The sequence below is a fragment of the Oncorhynchus tshawytscha genome, linkage group LG06 (genome assembly GCF_018296145.1).
Source record: "Oncorhynchus tshawytscha isolate Ot180627B linkage group LG06, Otsh_v2.0, whole genome shotgun sequence".
NCBI lineage: Eukaryota > Metazoa > Chordata > Actinopteri > Salmoniformes > Salmonidae > Oncorhynchus > Oncorhynchus tshawytscha.
Genome location: NC_056434.1, coordinates 11,852,801 through 11,870,729, shown reverse-complemented (window position 1 = coordinate 11,870,729; position 17,929 = coordinate 11,852,801). Strand labels below are relative to the sequence as shown.

At 45.1% G+C, this 17,929-nt stretch overlaps 1 protein-coding gene across 4 annotated transcripts in view; it reads right to left on the bottom strand.

Annotated features, from left to right (window-relative positions):
• LOC112246684 (obscurin-like) overlaps positions 1–16,160 on the bottom strand; it is a 55,393-nt gene extending 39,233 nt beyond the window's left edge. For 2 of the 4 annotated variants that reach the window (XM_042322969.1, XM_042322970.1), the window contains exons 1-16: positions 15,829–16,143; positions 10,790–10,908; positions 10,350–10,634; positions 9,743–9,904; positions 9,547–9,651; positions 9,175–9,441; positions 8,590–8,859; positions 8,164–8,430; positions 7,669–7,932; positions 4,174–4,440; positions 3,789–4,058; positions 2,620–2,889; positions 1,525–1,791; positions 1,112–1,384; positions 684–947; positions 181–447 (exon numbers count right to left, since the gene is read on the bottom strand). In XM_042322969.1, the coding sequence (XP_042178903.1) occupies positions 181–447; positions 684–947; positions 1,112–1,384; positions 1,525–1,791; positions 2,620–2,889; positions 3,789–4,058; positions 4,174–4,440; positions 7,669–7,932; positions 8,164–8,430; positions 8,590–8,859; positions 9,175–9,441; positions 9,547–9,651; positions 9,743–9,904; positions 10,350–10,634; positions 10,790–10,826 (3,535 nt within the window). In that variant the 5' untranslated portion in view covers positions 10,827–10,908; positions 15,829–16,143. Of the gene's footprint in view, positions 1–180; positions 448–683; positions 948–1,111; positions 1,385–1,524; positions 1,792–2,619; positions 2,890–3,788; positions 4,059–4,173; positions 4,441–7,668; positions 7,933–8,163; positions 8,431–8,589; positions 8,860–9,174; positions 9,442–9,546; positions 9,652–9,742; positions 9,905–10,349; positions 10,635–10,789; positions 10,909–15,828 lie in introns of all 4 variants that reach the window. The other 2 variants (XM_042322972.1, XM_042322971.1) reach the window with 2 other exon arrangements.
• Positions 16,161–17,929: the final 1,769 nt, after the last annotated feature.

The following is a 17,929-nucleotide window of genomic DNA, read 5'->3' as shown; positions in this document are numbered from 1 at the left end:
GAAATACAGTTGTGCACTAAAATTATAAAAAGCTAACTTGAGTTATATGATTAACTCTGATAGCACTAGTGATAATACAACATTGTATTTATTGAATTCATTTCATTTGTGTTGGCACTAATGTTACTCCACACGATGCATCGTGAGAATTGAAATAAAAAAGCAGGAATGTATTTTTACCGTGGACTGTGAGGGTGGCTGTGGTTCTGTGATCTCGACACTGACAAGTGTAGTCTCCTGAGTCTTCTGGTTTCGGGCCGGTGATGGTCAGAGAGATGAGGGACTTCTTCTGCTTTATCAGGTACCTCTCTCCAGCCCTGAGGTTCTCCAAGCCCCTCCTCCAGTGGAACGCAACCCCTGGCAAGGAGAACTGACAGGACAGGGTTACATCCTCCCCCTCCTTCACCTCCATGCTCTGCAGCTGCTGGGTGAACTCAGCTGGGATGGCTGGAACAAAAAGATGGACTCATGACAGCCTAATGTACATTGTGGTGTGACAAGAATAAGCAAGATATAGCTGAAGTAAACTGGTAAAGAAGTACAACCTGTTCTTTCTCTTTTGAAGACATTTTGATCATATTCCACTATCTCATATACGGTACTTCTTTACATGTGATGCCAAATGCACAGTAAGGACAACAACAACATAATAAAATATCTCTAAACAGAGGTCCTTTGCTTACCTTTCACAGTGACGACGGCCTTGGTGCTGACCGATCCAGCGCTGCACTCGTACACCCCAGCATCGCTGTTACTGACCTCCCTGATTGTCAGCCTGGCCTCATTACCTGAGCGACTGACGTAGTACCTTGAGGAGCTCCACATTAGGCAGCCATCTTTGTACCACAGAATGTGGCATGGCTTAGAGGTGATACACACCAGCACCAAACCGCCTCCCTCAATGGCCTCACAGTCCTCCAGTGCTTTGGTAATGGTAGGACGTCTCTCTTTACCACAGGAAGGGTAGATTACATAGACAACCGTGTCAAATACATAAACGCTGGCCAAAAAGGATTCACATATAATTGACATAGTTTCATTTTGTGAATAGTTGTAATAGTACAGTGTTTTTAGATGTTTGTAAAACAAAACAACTTCATGCTGAAGTTACCTCTAACAAGCAATGAGGCGTAGGACCTCTTGTCGCCTGCCTCGAAGGAGATGGTCCCCGAGTCTTTATGGGCCAACTGTTTGAAGGTTAAACTGTGGTATCCCCCCGGGACCACCTGGATCTCATTCAGCTTGTTCATGTACAGTAAGGTCTCATCCAGGTACCACTTGACCCCAACATAGTCGCTGGGACAGATACGGCACCTGAACATCACTGTGTCATTCTCCAGACACTCAACGTCCTCCAACTCATCCATGATCAACACCTTCTGACCTGCACCGATCACACAAGGGTTTAACATTAAACATACACAAGCTGTATAGAAAGGGGTACACTCAATATGGCTGTCAAAATCCAACCTATAACAGAACGTTGACTTGTTTGTTGTATTCATTCTATTTCTATGGCCTTACCATGTACGGTCAGTAGCGCCCGGCTCTGCATGGTGCCAACGTCGCAGATGTACACGTCCGTGTCACCCTTGTCCAGGCAGCTGATTGTGAGGGAGAGGGCCACGCCCTTCTGCTTCATCACATACTTCTTGCCCGCCCGGAGCTCCGCCATGCCCTTCAACCAGGTCACCCTCTTGGCCGGCAACCTTGTCTCGCACTCCAGCGTCACCTTGCTCTTCTCCTCAGCCCGTGCCTCACGCAGCTCACGTGCAAACATGTGCTGCAGCTCTGTAGGTGTGGGAGGGGTTAAAAACACTTCCTGTGTGCTACACCTGAGCAGGTGTGGGAGGGGTTAAAAACACTTCACGTGGGCTACACCTGAGCAGGTGTGGGAGGGGTTAAATACACTTCCTGTGTGCTACACCTGAGCAGGTGTGGGAGGGGTTAAAAACACTTCCTGTGTGCTACACCTGAGCAGGTGTGGGAGGGGTTAAAAACACTTCCTGTGTGCTACACCTGAGCAGGTGTGGGAGGGGTTAAAAACACTTCCTGTGTGCTACACCTGAGCAGGTGTGGGAAGGGTTAAATACACTTCACGTGGGCTATACCTGAGCAGGTGTGGGAGGGGTTAAATACACTTCACGTGGGCTACACCTGAGCAGGTGTGGGAGGGGTTAAATACACTTCACGTGGGCTACACCTGAGCAGGTGTGGGAGGGGTTAAATACACTTCACGTGGGCTACACCTGAGCAGGTGTGGGAGGGGTTAAATACACTTCACGTGGGCTACACCTGAGCAGGTGTGGGAGGGGTTAAATACACTTCATGTGGGCTACACCTGAGCAGGTGTGGGAGGGGTTAAATACACTTCACGTGGGCTACACCTGAGCAGGTGTGGGAGGGGTTAAATACACTTCACGTGGGCTACACCTGATTAGGTACAAAAGCAGAAACTGGCCAGAACATTTCAAAACAAGTAATTAGTCTCAAGTCAAAGTCTTGAGGCTCTGAGTCAAAATCGAGTCGCAATTCATTTGCATTTGACACGAATACACAACATTGCTAAACAACACTATACCGTTACACAGTAATACTGCAGTACTACCCAGTACTTGCCTCTGACCTCCAGCTTGGCCCGGGTGGCAATTCCATCTGCCTCACAGCAGTACTCCCCAGAGTCTCTGATGCAGGTGTTTGTGATCACCAGCCGTACCAGGTGGTCCTCCACACTGATCTCGTACTTGGGGGGGCTGTGCCTGATCTGATGGCCGTTCTTCAGCCAGCGTATGAAGGCCTCAGGCTTGGTGATCTCACAGCTCAGCTCAGCATCCTCCCCTGGGGTGGCTTTGACGTTCGTCATGTCCCTGAACACATGCACTGGCTTCTCTTTAGGAGGAAGGACATACAGTATAACATTAAAGCAGGTATTCTCTAGGGACACATACAGTATAACATTTAAGCAGGTTTTCTCTAGGGACACATACAGTATAACATTTAAGCAGGTTTTCTCTAGGGACACATACAGTATAACATTAAAGCAGGTTTTCTCTAGGGACACATACAGTATAACATTTAAGCAGGTTTTCTCTAGGGACACATACAGTATAACATTAAAGCAGGTTTTCTCTAGGGACACATACAGTATAACATTAAAGCAGGTTTTCTCTAGGGACACATACAGTATAACATTTAAGCAGGTTTTCTCTAGGGACACATACAGTATAACATTTAAGCAGGTTTTCTCTAGGGACACATACAGTATAACATTAAAGCAGGTATTCTTAAAGCTAGGGACACATAACATTAAAGCAGGTATTCTCTAGGGACACATACAGTATAACATTAAAGCAGGTTTTCTCTAGGGACACATACAGTAAAACATTAAAACCAGGTTTTCTCTAGGGACACATACAGTATAACATTTAAGCAGGTTTTCTCTAGGGACACATACAGTATAACATTAAAGCAGGTTTTCTCTAGGGACACATACAGTATAACATTTAAGCAGGTTTTCTCTAGGGACACATACAGTATAACATTTAAGCAGGTTTTCTCTAGGGACACACAGTATAATCTGTTTACAGGTCTTCAATCTGGACACCCACATGTTGCAATAGGCCCTCCTTAGGGACAAACGACTCTACATAGTAATACATATAGCCTAAGTACCATCCTGTTCATGCTCTTACAGAGGTTAGATCAAAGATAGTGTGACTGGCCAGGATGACACACAGGTTAGTACACATTTCAGACAAACACGCTTCAGACAAGAGCCAGTCACTCACCTTTGACAAATAGCATGGTCCTGCAGCTGAGGTCTTTGATGAAGAAGACAACGTCCCCGGCGTCAGTCAAGGTTGCATCTCTGATTGTCATCTTGTACTTGCGGCCCTTGTTTACGCTCTGGATGCGGCTGTTGCTGACCACAAGTTGACCGTTCAGGGTCCAGGAGGACTCGTCGATGACATCATGAGAGAGGACGCACTCGAAACTGCAGCTCTCGCCCTCCAGAACAGAGGCCGTCTTCATACGCTGGGCAATGGTGATGTGAAGGTCTGTGGTGGGAAATGTCAGTGAGATCAGATGGACAATTGATAGTCGATAAGATGGGCATTTCTGTTCCAATAATTGTTTGGACCAGACCTTGTTGATGATCTGGACCATACATACCATGTACAGTGACCTTGGCCTTAGTCTGGCTGGTGCCCAGGTCACAGCTATAGTGGCCTGCATCATCCTTACTCAGACTGTGGATGATGAGCGCTAAGGACTTCCCAAACTTGAGCAGCTCATGTTTGTCACTGCAGGCCAGGACCGTACCATCCTTCCTCCAGATGGGGGTGACCATTTCCTTGGAGGTCTCGCACTGCAGACACACCTTCCCCTCCTCCTCCCCTGACATGTCTTCTAGAGACCTCAGGAACACCGCTGGCTTTTCTAGAGGATAAATTAAACAGTACAAACACATTAGTTCCCGATCTAATCGTTCACATTCTTCCAAGCATCAGTGGCTCTTATATCTCTTGCCTATGCCGCTCTGTACCATCACTCATTCATATATCTTTATGTACATATTCTTTATCCCCTTACACTTGTGTCTATCTCACTCCCGTCCTGGAGTGTACCCTTTCTCTCTGCCGTTTACTCTGTTTCTCTGGACGTGAAGATACTGATGGAGTGTGTGCTCCCTATGCGTGCAGAGCAGTCTATCAGCATAGTGCGGGGACTGAGGTCCCTGGAGGTGACGGAGCCCAGGGAGGCCTTGTTCCAGGTGGAGATCAGCCTGCGGGCGGGGTGACCCCGCAAGTGGACCCTGTGGATTACTTGTTGGTTATTACTGCATTGTCGGAACTAGAAGCACAAGCATTTCGCTACACTCGCATTAACATCTGCTAACCATGTGTATGTGACAAATAAAATGTGATTTGATTTGATTTGTCTAAAGTTACTGAAGGATAGGCCTGTTACAGTGACCGCATTATCGCCACACTGGCGGTTACGAGTCATGATGGCAGTCAAATTCCACGTGACCATTTAGTTACGGTAATTAGGCTTCTCCAAGCTGTGATGCTGCTGATGGTCATTAGTAGCCTCCCAAACTTGCTAACTGCCTGGTACTCAGCACTCTATTGTCCTTCTCATCACTCTGACATCAATGCAAATGCAATTGAAAATCTAATCAAACACTTCATGAGAGTCCATGAGGTCATGTTGCGCAACATTTCTATAGGCTATGCAGCTGCGGGCTCTATTAAAAAGAGGAGGATTCCATCAGCGTACTATAGTAGGTTAGGCCTACTATATTTATTTCTCAACTTTTCTAATATTAAGCACATTGCTTCTCTTTACAACAGGAGTATAGCCTACCTGGTGGCATGAAAATTAACCAGGGGATAAGTGTCCCCCATTCGCTATTTAAGTGCATAGATGACGTGCATTTTTTCCCGCTGCCCCTGTCTGGAGATGCATGATAATGGTCCATTCTAAATCAAAAAATGTCACACATTTATTATTTAGTATATGGTAAAGACAAGATTAAATCAACAATAGTCTAATGGGGACAATATTAGCCTATCACTTGTGAATGATTCCCAGCTTGTGTGCAGTAAGGGAAGAAACGCATGACTATTTTTTGCGACTTTTTCATATCATAGTCGCACACCTCATGTAGCCTAGCCCATAGGCCAACATGTCTTTGATAAGGTTTGTATCAAAATGGCCAAATAACTTCTAAAAATTAAGCACATTAATCCGCTTTACAACAGGTGTAGAACCTAACTGGCATACATATGCAGGACCAGGTTTCAAATTTGGGAAAGTTCATTTTCACCATAAAAATGCACCTTTATTTTAAAAGCATTTCATGCTTAATAGCATCTCACTTTTGAATGGTGTTTTCCTGCTAATAGAACATTTGCGCGTATAGCCTACTGCCATGTGCGCATTGCATCGCTTATGTGAAGAAGTAGCCCAATAGTTTATCAACATTTTCAGCTAAACTTTATGATCTGTTGTGTCAGCCTCAGTGCTTAATTTTTTTAATGCTAGTGGTGGTATTATTTTGGGATCTATCGCATCCCACAACTGTCCCAGACAATGTTTGGAATATTTATTTATTGCACAAAATAGGTCAACTTTTGTACTATAGGGCAGAGTAGATTGACATAGGCTAGTGCTTCTGCTGTTCGCTAGGCCGACTCATCTTGTTGGCTGATGAAAAGTAAATGTGGACAGTTCTTCCAATATCTTCAATATGTGCCTCGGAATTGGATAAGGACGCATGCAACCGGGAGAAGGGGATTATAATTATTATATTCAGCCCAAGGGCACAAAGGTCACTGGCTGCAAAAGGCATGTATTTTAGGGTGCATTACGGCCACACAAAGGGGATACCACCGGGAAATTCTAGGCATTATCAAGTGCTTGTCAAATTATGAATGAGAGACTGATGAAGTGTGCACAGCCTGTGCAAAAAAACAAAGCAGAGCTCATGCCTTTCATACAACTTCATACAATCATCATTAGAGTCACATCACGCTTCAACCCCCCCCCGACAGCGTCATTGCGCAAAATTACACACAGCATCATCTGAATATGCATGCAACAAAAGTTCAACATTCCCCTTCTTCCCCTTTCTGTCAAGCCGTCTACGCATACAGTTTGACGCATCGTATTCACCACACCGAACGAACAGCGACTGCCTCTGCAACGCAATGCTGCAAGGCAAACCCAGCGTTTCCTTGGAAATGAATGTAATTCTGGAACACCAAAAATGCAATGACGCTGGCGGTGTGTTCGAAGCGTTAGAATGTATTAAACATCAAAACATACAGCCCAATGTTTGTATCACAACTAAAATTACATAAGTCAATCTAAATGAAGCATATAGAAGGACCCGTCTCTTTGTTTTAACCTCTCAACACAGAATGCATGTGTGCAGTCCCTCAAATCATTTGAAGAAAATATCCTTTCTATTTTATTATTATTATTTCTATTTTATTCAGCTATGGTCAATTGTATTCTTCATACTATTAAATAATATAAAATAATGCCATGGAATTCTAAGCATATATTGTCTGCTAAATGAACTAGTGTAGCCCACAGCCATATGGAATAGCCAGATCAGGGTCTAATATAAGGAAAACTCAGAGTATGCTATTCTGTTCTTCTGAAATAGACTACATTTTCTTCATATCATGCTTCTTTAGACCTGTCTAAAATAAATAATGGATTTATTGTGTTGGTGTAGGCTATATTACATGGATTTATTAGACTTTTTAAAATGTAGATGTTCTATAGGTCTGCATCAGTGGCTTGAAGGCTATGAGTGGAAGCCAGGAGATACTAAATGTGTTTATGTTAATTAACGGTCAATTACCGTGAGACTGGCAGTAATTTGCTTGACAATCACCGGCTGACAAAATGTCATGACCTCCACAGCCTTACTGAAGGACATCAGATTCAACCATCTTCAAGTCTCAGTCAAAATCAAGTCTAGCAGATTTGCCTTATTTTCAAATTAGATCTCTGTAAGTTTCAGACACTGTGCTTTAAGGCTAAGACAGTACTGACTGGACACATACAACCACAAGCATTACACTAGTTTCTCAATTTCTCTTGCAGTGGCTGCTCACAAGTGAGAATTGACAACTGTACAAGGCTCACCTTTGACCTTGAGGGAGGTGGACTCGGTGAGCAGGCCGGCTTGGAACGTGACTCTGCTATCCTGGGGGCAGAGCATTTTGATGGTGAGGCTGTGGATGGTGCCCATGTTTTGGATCCTGGTGACGGAGTTGGGGTTAAGACGGTTGTCGTTCAGGAGCCACTGCACATTGGCGACCACATAGTTGAGCTCACAGGTGAATGTGGCGTTGCTATCCTCCTCCACTTCTACATGCTCCAGGTGCCTTATGATCTTAAGCCTTCGCACTGAAACAAATATAAATAGCTCATATCCATGGTGTCAGGGTTGGTTTGTGCTAATATCTACTGTTCAACACGGTGTAGATTAAACACAGCATACAGTACTTTGAAGGTATATAAAGACTAAATCAAGCATGAAGCTGCAATTAATTTCCATGATTAAGCATCTGAACATTGAAGCTTTGAAGCTTTGTCTAATAAAAACACTTGTATTCCTCTTTTATACATCTTCCTCACCCTCCACAGTGACCTTAGCCGTGCTCTTTGACCCTCCGGCCATGCAGCTGTACTGGCCGGTGTCGGTCTCCTTGAGACCCTGGATGGTCAGCTCTGCCTGGCTCTTCTCCGTCTTCATGCTGTACTTGCTGGACGTTTGCAGGGCGGTGCGGCCCCTGTACCAGCGTACCACCCTGGGGGAGGGGGCAAATTGACAGCTCAGTGTGACCGAGCTGTTCTCTTTAGCCTCCACGTCTGGCATGGGCTGGACCACCTTTAGAGGTCGCTCTGGGAAGATACAGAGATGAATAATGATATACCGTAATACTGTCCTGTACAGACCTCTAGCAATACAGTGATCTAGCCCAGAGCCTGGAAGGCCACTGTCAACAGTAAGCAGGGTTTCGTTCCAACGTTCACTTAGTGATAATCAATTAACTACCTTACCCTTCACAGTGAGCTGTGCGGCAGAGCGGCTCTTCCCGGCGTTGAACTGCACGGTGCCGGTCATAGAGCTGTCTGTGCTGCTGAAGCAGAGGGTGTGCATGGTCCCTTCCTGGTCTATGCTCACTTTAGGCCCCTCCATCAGGACCTCTCCATCCAGGGTCCACTTGGGGGGTCTCCCCGCCCGCAGGCTGATCTCCACCTGGAACAAGGCCTCCCTGGGCTCCGTCACCTCCAGGGACCTCAGTCCCCGCACTATGCTGATAGACTGCTCTGCACGCATAGGGAGCACACACTCCATCAGTATCTTCACGTCCAGAGAAACAGAGTAAACGGCAGAGAGAAAGGGTACACTCTAGGACGGGAGTGAGATAGATAGTTGGATTACTTCATTGTGGATACAGTACATTTGGTTGAATGTGGTGTTTTGGTGATTCATCGATTGTAAGTAAGAAGGGGGACACACACACACTTTGTATGAAGATTGGCTTATAAACTGTTTATTAACGTTTAATATTATGAATATATGTAACACTGGAACTGTTAATAATAAGTCAGAACTAATCACAGTGAGTGTGAGCGTCTCACCCTCCACTAACAGCTGACAGGATGTCTTGTCATCACCAGCATCACAGGTGTAGGTGTCCTCATCAGAGGAGGCCACGTCGTGGATGTGGAGCTGCCTGTAGATGTCATCGCTGACGATCTGGTGCTTCTGGCTGGGCTGGATCTCATTCCTGTTCTTGAACCACCTGACCTGGGCATTGGCCCGCGACACTTGGCACTCCAGCAGGCCTTTGTGTTTGTACATAGCAATCTTCACTCTCAGAGGCTTCACTATCTGCACAGGCAGCTCTGTGGAGACAGCAGTAACATTGAACGATTGTTTAGTGAACATTAATCATTTTGAGTCACTGAGGAGCATTGATATTGTTGAATCTAAAAATAGCTGTTGTTTACCTTTTACTGTGAGAATTGCATAGGACGAGACCCTGTCTGCAGTGAACTTGATCTCCCCAGCATTTGCTGGCCTTACAGACTTGAAGCACATGGTGTGAGTTTTACCTGTATTCAGACAGAAATAAATGTTTCATCAGTAGAATCCTGACCTGTAGACACATGTCCGTGATTAGGCTCAGTTGTGTCCCATGCTCACCCTCATGGCTGATCTTGACGTTGTCTCCGTGTTTGACCCTGGTGTTGTCTCTGTACCAGCGCCCGTCCACATTCTCATAGTTGACCTCGCATAGGAAGGTCACACTCTGCCTCTCAGTCACTTCCTCGTCCTCCAATTCCTTCACAATCTGGATGTCTCTGGCTGGCAGGCAGACAGACAGACAGACAGACAGACAGACAGACAGACAGACAGACAGACAGACAGACAGACAGACAGACAGACAGACAGACAGACAGACAGACAGACAGACAGACAGACAGACAGACAGACAGACAGACAGACAGACAGACAGACAGACAGACAGACAGACAGACAGACAGACAGACAGACAGTAAGTAGTGCCCAACATTACCTAGAAATCCAGTATCGGGTTTGATCTAAATACGTACTGATGTATCTGTGATCTGTACTGTGATTTATCTATAAATTGATGTTGTTTCTAGGCCAAGCCATTAGCCTTATTAGCTTGATATCTTCTCACTAACTTGACATCCAAGCTATTACAGAATCATTAGACTGAAAGAGGGTCATTCAATTGTCCCTGTACTTTGCATTACTCCTCTGTTGTGTCCTGTCATAATATTACCTATGACAATGAGTTGACCTGAGGTTTGAATACAGCTTTGGGCACCATCAGTCTGGAAGGAGAACAGGCCAGTGTCTCCTACGGTGACCCGGGTGAAGGTGAGAGTGTGTTTATTCCGATGGGCAGTGATGCGACAGGCAGGCTTGGACTTGAGCTTGACCCCGTCCTTGGTCCACATGCCATCTATGTAGGACAGGTTGAGGGTCACCTCGAAGGAGCAACCCTCGCTCTCACACACCTCCACATCCTCCAGACCCTTCACCACCAGTAGCTGGGTCTGTCTCTCTGCAGACAGACGGTCAGAAAGTAAAACACACACACTTGTTGAAACCTTTTCATATTTATATAACGGGTCCTTGAATATTGAATAAATTAGAAGGAAACACAAAGGTGAAGAAAAGTAACTGAATAGAATGTGTGCCATGGAGTAGAGGTCTTACTTGCAGCAGCTAGTTTTCTCCCAGACCTATCTCCCATGGTCTGTCAGGAGGGGTGGCCTCAGCCACTTCTGATTGGCTTTCCCCTTGTCCGTCTTCCTAGGTTGTCCCTAGGGCTAAAACTATACAGTTTGATACATCTTTTAAAACATGCTATAAGTCAAGAACATTGTCATGTTGACTTGTAAATAACCTCTCCACTCTGTCATTCTCATTGACATGTGTTAAAATGGAGGACCAATGTGGCCAGAACCCAAGAGAAATACTTTAATATGGTTATACTTGGATGTGGCGTGGCTGGGCCTGTATAATGAAGTAATCTCTGACACCTCAATACTTGCCTGAGCTCAGCTTCACTAATATAGACTCAGCAGTCTGCATGTAAAGTATGTTTGCTAGTGATGAGAAAATAGGATCCATTAACCTCACAATGGGTTAGATCACGTGTCAATCTCATTCTGAGGGCTGAGTGTATGCGGTTTTTCGGTCCTCCCTTGTACTTTATTGATGAATTAAGGTAATTGATTAGTAAGGAACTCCCCTCACCTAGTTGTCAAGGTCTTAGTCAGGAACTCCCCTCACCTGGTTGTCTAGGTCTTAGTAAGGAACTCCCCTCACCTAGTTGTCAAGGTCTTAGTATGGAACTCCACACACCTGGTTGTCTAGGTCTTAGTATGGAACTCCACACACCTGGTTGTCTAGGTCTTAGTATGGAACTCCCCTCACCTGGTTGTCAAGGTCTTAGTCAGGAACTCCCCTCACCTGGTTGTCTAGGTCTTAGTAAGGAACTCCCCTCACCTGGTTGTCAAGGTCTTAGTATGGAACTCTCCTCACCTGGTTGTCAAGGTCTTAGTATGGAACTCCCCTCACCTAGTTGTCTGGATCTTAGTAAGGAACTCCCCTCACATAGTTGTCTAGGTCTTAGTCAGGAACTCCCCTCACCTGGTTGTCTAGGTCTTAGTAAGGAACTCCCCTCACCTGGTTGTCTAGGTCTTAGTAAGGAACTCCCCTCACATGGTTGTCTAGGTCTTAGTAAGTCCCCTCACCTGGTTGTCTAGGTCTTAGTCAGGAACTCCCTCACCTGGTTGTCTAGGTCTTAGTAAGGAACTCCCTCACCTGGTTGTCTAGGTCTTAGTAAGGAACTCCCTCACCTGGTTGTCTAGGTCTTAGTAAGAACTCCCTCACCTGGTTGTCTAGGTCTTAGTAAGGAACTCCCCTCACCTGGTTGTCTAGGTCTTAGTAAGGAACTCCCCTCACATGGTTGTCTAGGTCTTAGTAAGGAACTCCCTCACCTGGTTGTCTAGGTCTTAGTAAGGAACTCCCTCACCTGATTGTCTAGGTCTTAGTAAGGAACTCCCCTCACCTGGTTGTCTAGGTCTTAGTAAGGAACTCCCTCACCTGGTTGTCTAGGTCTTAGTAAGGAACTCCCTCACCTGGTTGTCTAGGTCTTAGTAAGGAACTCCCCTCACCTGGTTGTCTAGATCTTAGTATGGAACTCCCCTCACCTGGTTGTCTAGGTCTCAGTAAGGAACTCCCATCACCTGGTTGTCTAGGTCTTAGTAAGGAACTCCCCTCACCTGGTTGTCTAGGTCTTAGTAAGGAACTCCCCTCAGCTGGTTGTCTAGGTCTTAGTAAGGAACTCCCCTCACCTGGTTGTCTAGGTCTTAGTAAGAAACTCCCATCACCTGGTTGTCTAGGTCTTAGTAAGGAACTCCCCTCACCTGGTTGTCTGGGTCTTAGTAAGGAACTCCCCTCACCTGGTTGTCTAGGTCTTAGTAAGGAACTCCCCTCACCTGGTTGTCTAGATCTTAGTCAGGAACTCCCCTCACCTGGTTGTCTAGGTCTTAGTAAGGAACTCCCCACACCTGGTTGTCTAGGTCTTAGTAAGGAACTCCCCTCACCTGGTTGTCTAGGTCTTAGTAAGAAACTCCCTCACCTGGTTGTGTAGGTCTTAGTAAGGAACTCCCTCACCTGGTTGTCTAGATCTTAGTATGGAACTCCCCTCACCTGGTTGTCTAGGTCTTAGTAAGAAACTCCCCTCACCTGGTCTTAGTAAGGAACTCCCTCACCTGGTTGTCTACCTGGTTGTCTAGGTCTTAGTAAGGAACTCCCTCACCTGGTTGTCTACCTGGTTGTCTAGATCTTAGTATGGAACTCCCTCACCTGGTCGTCTAGGTCTTAGTAAGGAACTCCCCTCACCTGGTTGTCTAGGTCTTAGTAAGGAACTCCCATCACCTGGTTGTCTAGGTCTTAGTCAGGAACTCCCCTCACCTGGTTGTCTAGGTCTTAGTCAGGAACTCCCCTCACCCGGTTGTCTAGGTCTTAATTGAAAGAAAAAAGGAAAAAAAACAGCAGACACTAGGCCCTCCATGGAATGAGTTTGACAAACAAGAGCTGTCAGTCATAGAGCTAAGTGACACAACCCAATAGGAAAACCACAATAGCATATAAATTAATGGAATCGAGGGGTTATTGAGGCTCCACCAACTACAGTGGCTTGTGAAGGTATTCACCCCCCTTGGCATTTTTCCTATTTTGTAATGGGTTTCAGTCTGCGTTGTGTAGAGTAAAGACAGTCGTGTAGATGTAGAAAATAACAGGTATCAGTACCTCTCAACAGCATCTGCAACTTCTCCGAAAGGAGAAGACAGAGTGATGCATAGACCAAAACAAGTATTTGTGCACAAGCACATGCAATGCATGTGGCACAACAATTTACATCTACTTTACAGCGTCTTGCGAAAGTAGTCACCCCCATTTGTTCTATTTTGTTGCCTTACAACCTGGAATTAAAATAGATTTTTGGGGGTTGGTATCACAACATGCCTACCACTTTGAAGATACAAAATATTTTTTATTGTGAAACAAACAAGAAATAAGCCACAAAAAAATGGAAAACTTGAGCGTGCATAACTATTCACCCCCCCAAAGTCAATACTTTGTAGAGCCAGCTTTTGCAGCAATTACAGCTGCCAGTCTCTTGGGGTATGTCTCTATAAGCTTGGCACATCTAGCCACTGGGATTTTTGGCCGTTCTTCAAGGCAAAACTGCTCCATCTCCTTCAAGTTGGATGGGTTCCGCTGGTGTACAGAAATATTTAAGTCATACCACAGATTCTCAATTGGATTGAGGTCTGGGCTTTGACTTGGCCATTCCAAGACATTTAAATGTTTTCCCTTAAACCACTCGAGTGTTGCTTTAGCAGTATGCTTAGGATCATTGTCGTGCTGGAAGGTGAACCTTTGTCCCAGTATCAAATCTCTGGAAGACTGAAACAGGTTTCCCTCAAGAATTTCCATGTATTTAGCGCCATCCATCATTCCCTCAATTCTGACCAGTTTCCCAGTCCCTGCCAATGAAAAACATCCCCACAGCATAATGCTGCCACCACCATGCTTCACTGTGGGGATGATGTTCTCTGGGTGATGAGAGGTGTTGGGTTTGCGCCAGACATAACATTTTCCTTGATGGCCAAAAAGCAAAATTTTTGTCTCAACTGACCTGAGAACTGTCTATCATATGTTTGGGGAGTCTCACACGTATGCCTTTTGACAAACACCAAATGTGTTAGCTTTTTTTTTTTAAAGCTATTGCTTTTTCTGACCACTCCTCCGTAAAGCCCAGCTCTGTGGAGTGTATGGACAGTTACGGACAGGAGTGTATGAACAGTTACTCCAATCCGCTGTTGAGCTTTGCAGCTCCTTCAGGGTTATCTTTGGTTGCTTCTGATTAATGCCCTCCTTGCCTGGTGCGTGAGTTTTGGTGGGCGGTCCTCTCTTGGCAGGTTTATTGTGGTGCCATATTCTTTCAGTTTTTTAATAATGGATTTAATGGTGCTCCGTGGGATGTTCAAAGTTCTGTATATTTTTTTATAACCCAACCCTGATCTGTACTTCTTCACAACTTTATCCCTGACCTCTTTGGAGAGCTCCTTGGTCTTCATGGTGTTCCTTGCTTGGTGGTGCCCCTTGCTTAGTCGTGTTGCTGACTCTGGGGCCTTTCAGAACAGGTGTATATATACTGAGATCATGTGACACTTTGATTGCACACAGGTGGACTTTATTTAACTAATTATGTGACTTCTGAAGGTAATTGGTTTCACCAGATCTTATGTAGGGGCTTTATAACAAAGGGGGTGAATACATATGCATACCATTTAAAAAATATAGATTTTTTAGAATGTTTTGTAACATACACATTTTTTTATTTCACTTCACCAATTTGGACTAATTTGTGTATGTCCATTACATGAAATACAAATAAAAATCTATTTAAATTACAGGTTGTAATGCAACAAATAAACGCCAAGGGGATGAATACTTTTGCAAGGCACTGTAATGGGGAAATAAGGCAGTAAGTAATTCCAGGGGGGGGGGGTGGGCACCTTCCATCTAAGGCAGAACATCAAATGCCCTGCCACGTCATATGGTGCTGTATGTTTAATACAGAAATACAGACACATTCTCAATCTCAGACAGCACTGTCTTACAGACCATATGTTATGTCAACAAATCCCAATAAAGTTATCAACAAAAGGAGGTCAGACAAAGTCACTTCACATAATGTAGGTATCCAAACAGCTTTGTAGAGAGTATCTAATTAATCATGCATCTAATCATGCATATCCCACCCGGGACTGTCATTTTCCATAGGAGGTGAGCCTAATGTAAAAATCTAAACAATTAGATCACATTCACATTGATCAAATGGGCAACTGTCTGCCGTTATTCAGTCTAATGTACTAAATGCTGGACGACATACTGACAATCTGTCACTGCAGGAACAGAGAGCAGAACAGCCAATAGATTACAATGTTAAACAGCTTTAAAATTGTACACACAAAAAAATAATGTGAACACCTGTTACGTCACAATTGTCAGAACTATGAGCATTATGTTCTCCAATCATTAACAATTTCTTGATGCAAATAGGTAAGTGGCAGAAAAAAAAGCTGTAGGGCATTGATCTCTTGTGATGCAATGACATATCAAAAATATTCATGTCACAAAGATAACTAGAACCCCTGCTGCGTTGTACCCACCTTAAACCTGGTTAGCTGTATTCTGGGAAAATGTATTTCTTCTCACGTCCTCTCAGTATCCGAACTGAAATACCACTTTCAGTGGGACAAAAAAGCAGACAAATGCCACCAAAAAATGTCAGTCCGTCATGAAAGGTATATCCGACTCTTGTCTTCTTTTCCCCCAAATTCCGCAAGATTAACAACAAGCGTTTGGCAGGAAGAGAGAATTCCCAGGTTGGAGGGCTAGCCTATCTGTCGATCCCCCCGGAGAGGACAGTCAGCCAGCAGACTTCTCTCTTTTTTTCTGCTATGGTAAAGCCTAATGCTGAACAGCTGACATATCTCTCCTCTCACACTGTCCTCCAAAATAGACCAGTGTCATTATACATGCCACGATAGCCTTGGCTTTACTGCTGTGATGCAACTTCTTTCCAGCATCACTAGTGTGGTTCAAATATGGTACACATGCTGGATGGTTTTCCCGTTTGTGCTTATGTCAAATTGGATGGAAGCTCTCTTCTGACCAACAAATACATTGGATTTTGTACCTGTTTCTTGCGACTCTTTCGGGGGCACAGGAAGCAGAGACCCAGGGAGAGCTGGCTTTGGCATGGTAAAGGCAAATGGGTATGCCTCTAGTATAATACAAGTCAAATGATCTGCACTCATCAAAAGAAAATCCCTCTTTCCTAAGTCTGCAGCCTAAATGACATGGATCACCATTCTAATTTGACCCACCCCTCACACCAAACCCTTTTCCTGTCGGTGTCTCCACTCCATGACTGATGTGGTTCCCTCCATGACTGATGTGGTTCCCTCCATGACTGATGTGGTTCACTCCATGACTGATGTGGTTCACTCCATGACTGATGTGGTTCACTCCATGACTGATGTGGTTCACTCCATGACTGATGTGGTTCACTCCATGACTGATGTGGTTCACTCCATGACTGATGTTGTTCACTCCATGACTGATGTGGTTCCTCCATGACTGATGTGGTTCCCTCCATGACTGATGTGGTTCCCTCCATGACTGATGTGGTTCCCTCCATGACTGATGTGGTTCCCTCCATGACTGATGTGGTTCACTCCATGACTGATGTGGTCACTCCATGACTGATGTGGTTCACTCCATGACTGATGTGGTTCACTCCATGACTGATGTGGTTCCCTCCATGACTGATGTGGTTCCTCCATGACTGATGTGGTTCACTCCATGACTGATGTGGTTCACTCCATGACTGATGTGGTTCACTCCATGACTGATGTGGTTCCCTCCATGACTGATGTGGTTCACTCCATGACTGATGTGGTTCATTCCATGACTGATGTGGTTCACTCCATGACTGATGTGGTTCCCTCCATGACTGATGTGGTTCACTCCATGACTGATGTGGTTCACTCCATGACTGATGTGGTTCACTCCATGACTGATGTGGTTCCCTCCATGACTGATGTGGTTCACTCCATGACTGATGTGGTTCCCTCCATGACTGATGTGGTTCACTCCATGACTGATGTGGTTCACTCCATGACTGATGTGGTTCACTCCATGACTGATGTGGTTCACTCCATGACTGATGTGGTTCACTCCATGACTGATGTGGTTCCCTCCATGACTGATGTGGTTCCCTCCACTCCATGACTGATGTGGTTCACTCCATGACTGATGTGGTTCACTCCATGACTGATGTGGTTCACTCCATGACTGATGTGGTTCCCTCCATGACTGATGTGGTTCCCTCCATGACTGATGTGGTTCACTCCATGACTGATGTGGTTCATTCATACTCTGTGTTTGCATTGCTGACCCATATCTGTAATTCTTCCCAGAAGCATAGTTTAGAGGGATCAAGCCTGGAAAACCCATGGGAAGTTGCCACGGCAGCCACAGTTGAAAGGTCACGAGAGATTAAATTATATTAAGCTCCCATTTCAATGGGCTATCACTCGTTAGCTCAATTTTCCTCCTGCATAACTGGTTTCCATTCTCCTGTGAGGTGTGTATTGTTGTCACTGAGAACACTGCCATTGGAGTGTCTGTGGCCTAGTCATTGAGAGGAGAAATCTGTAATTATTGTATCCCCCAGTACACCACATTAGGTAAAAACTTCCCAAT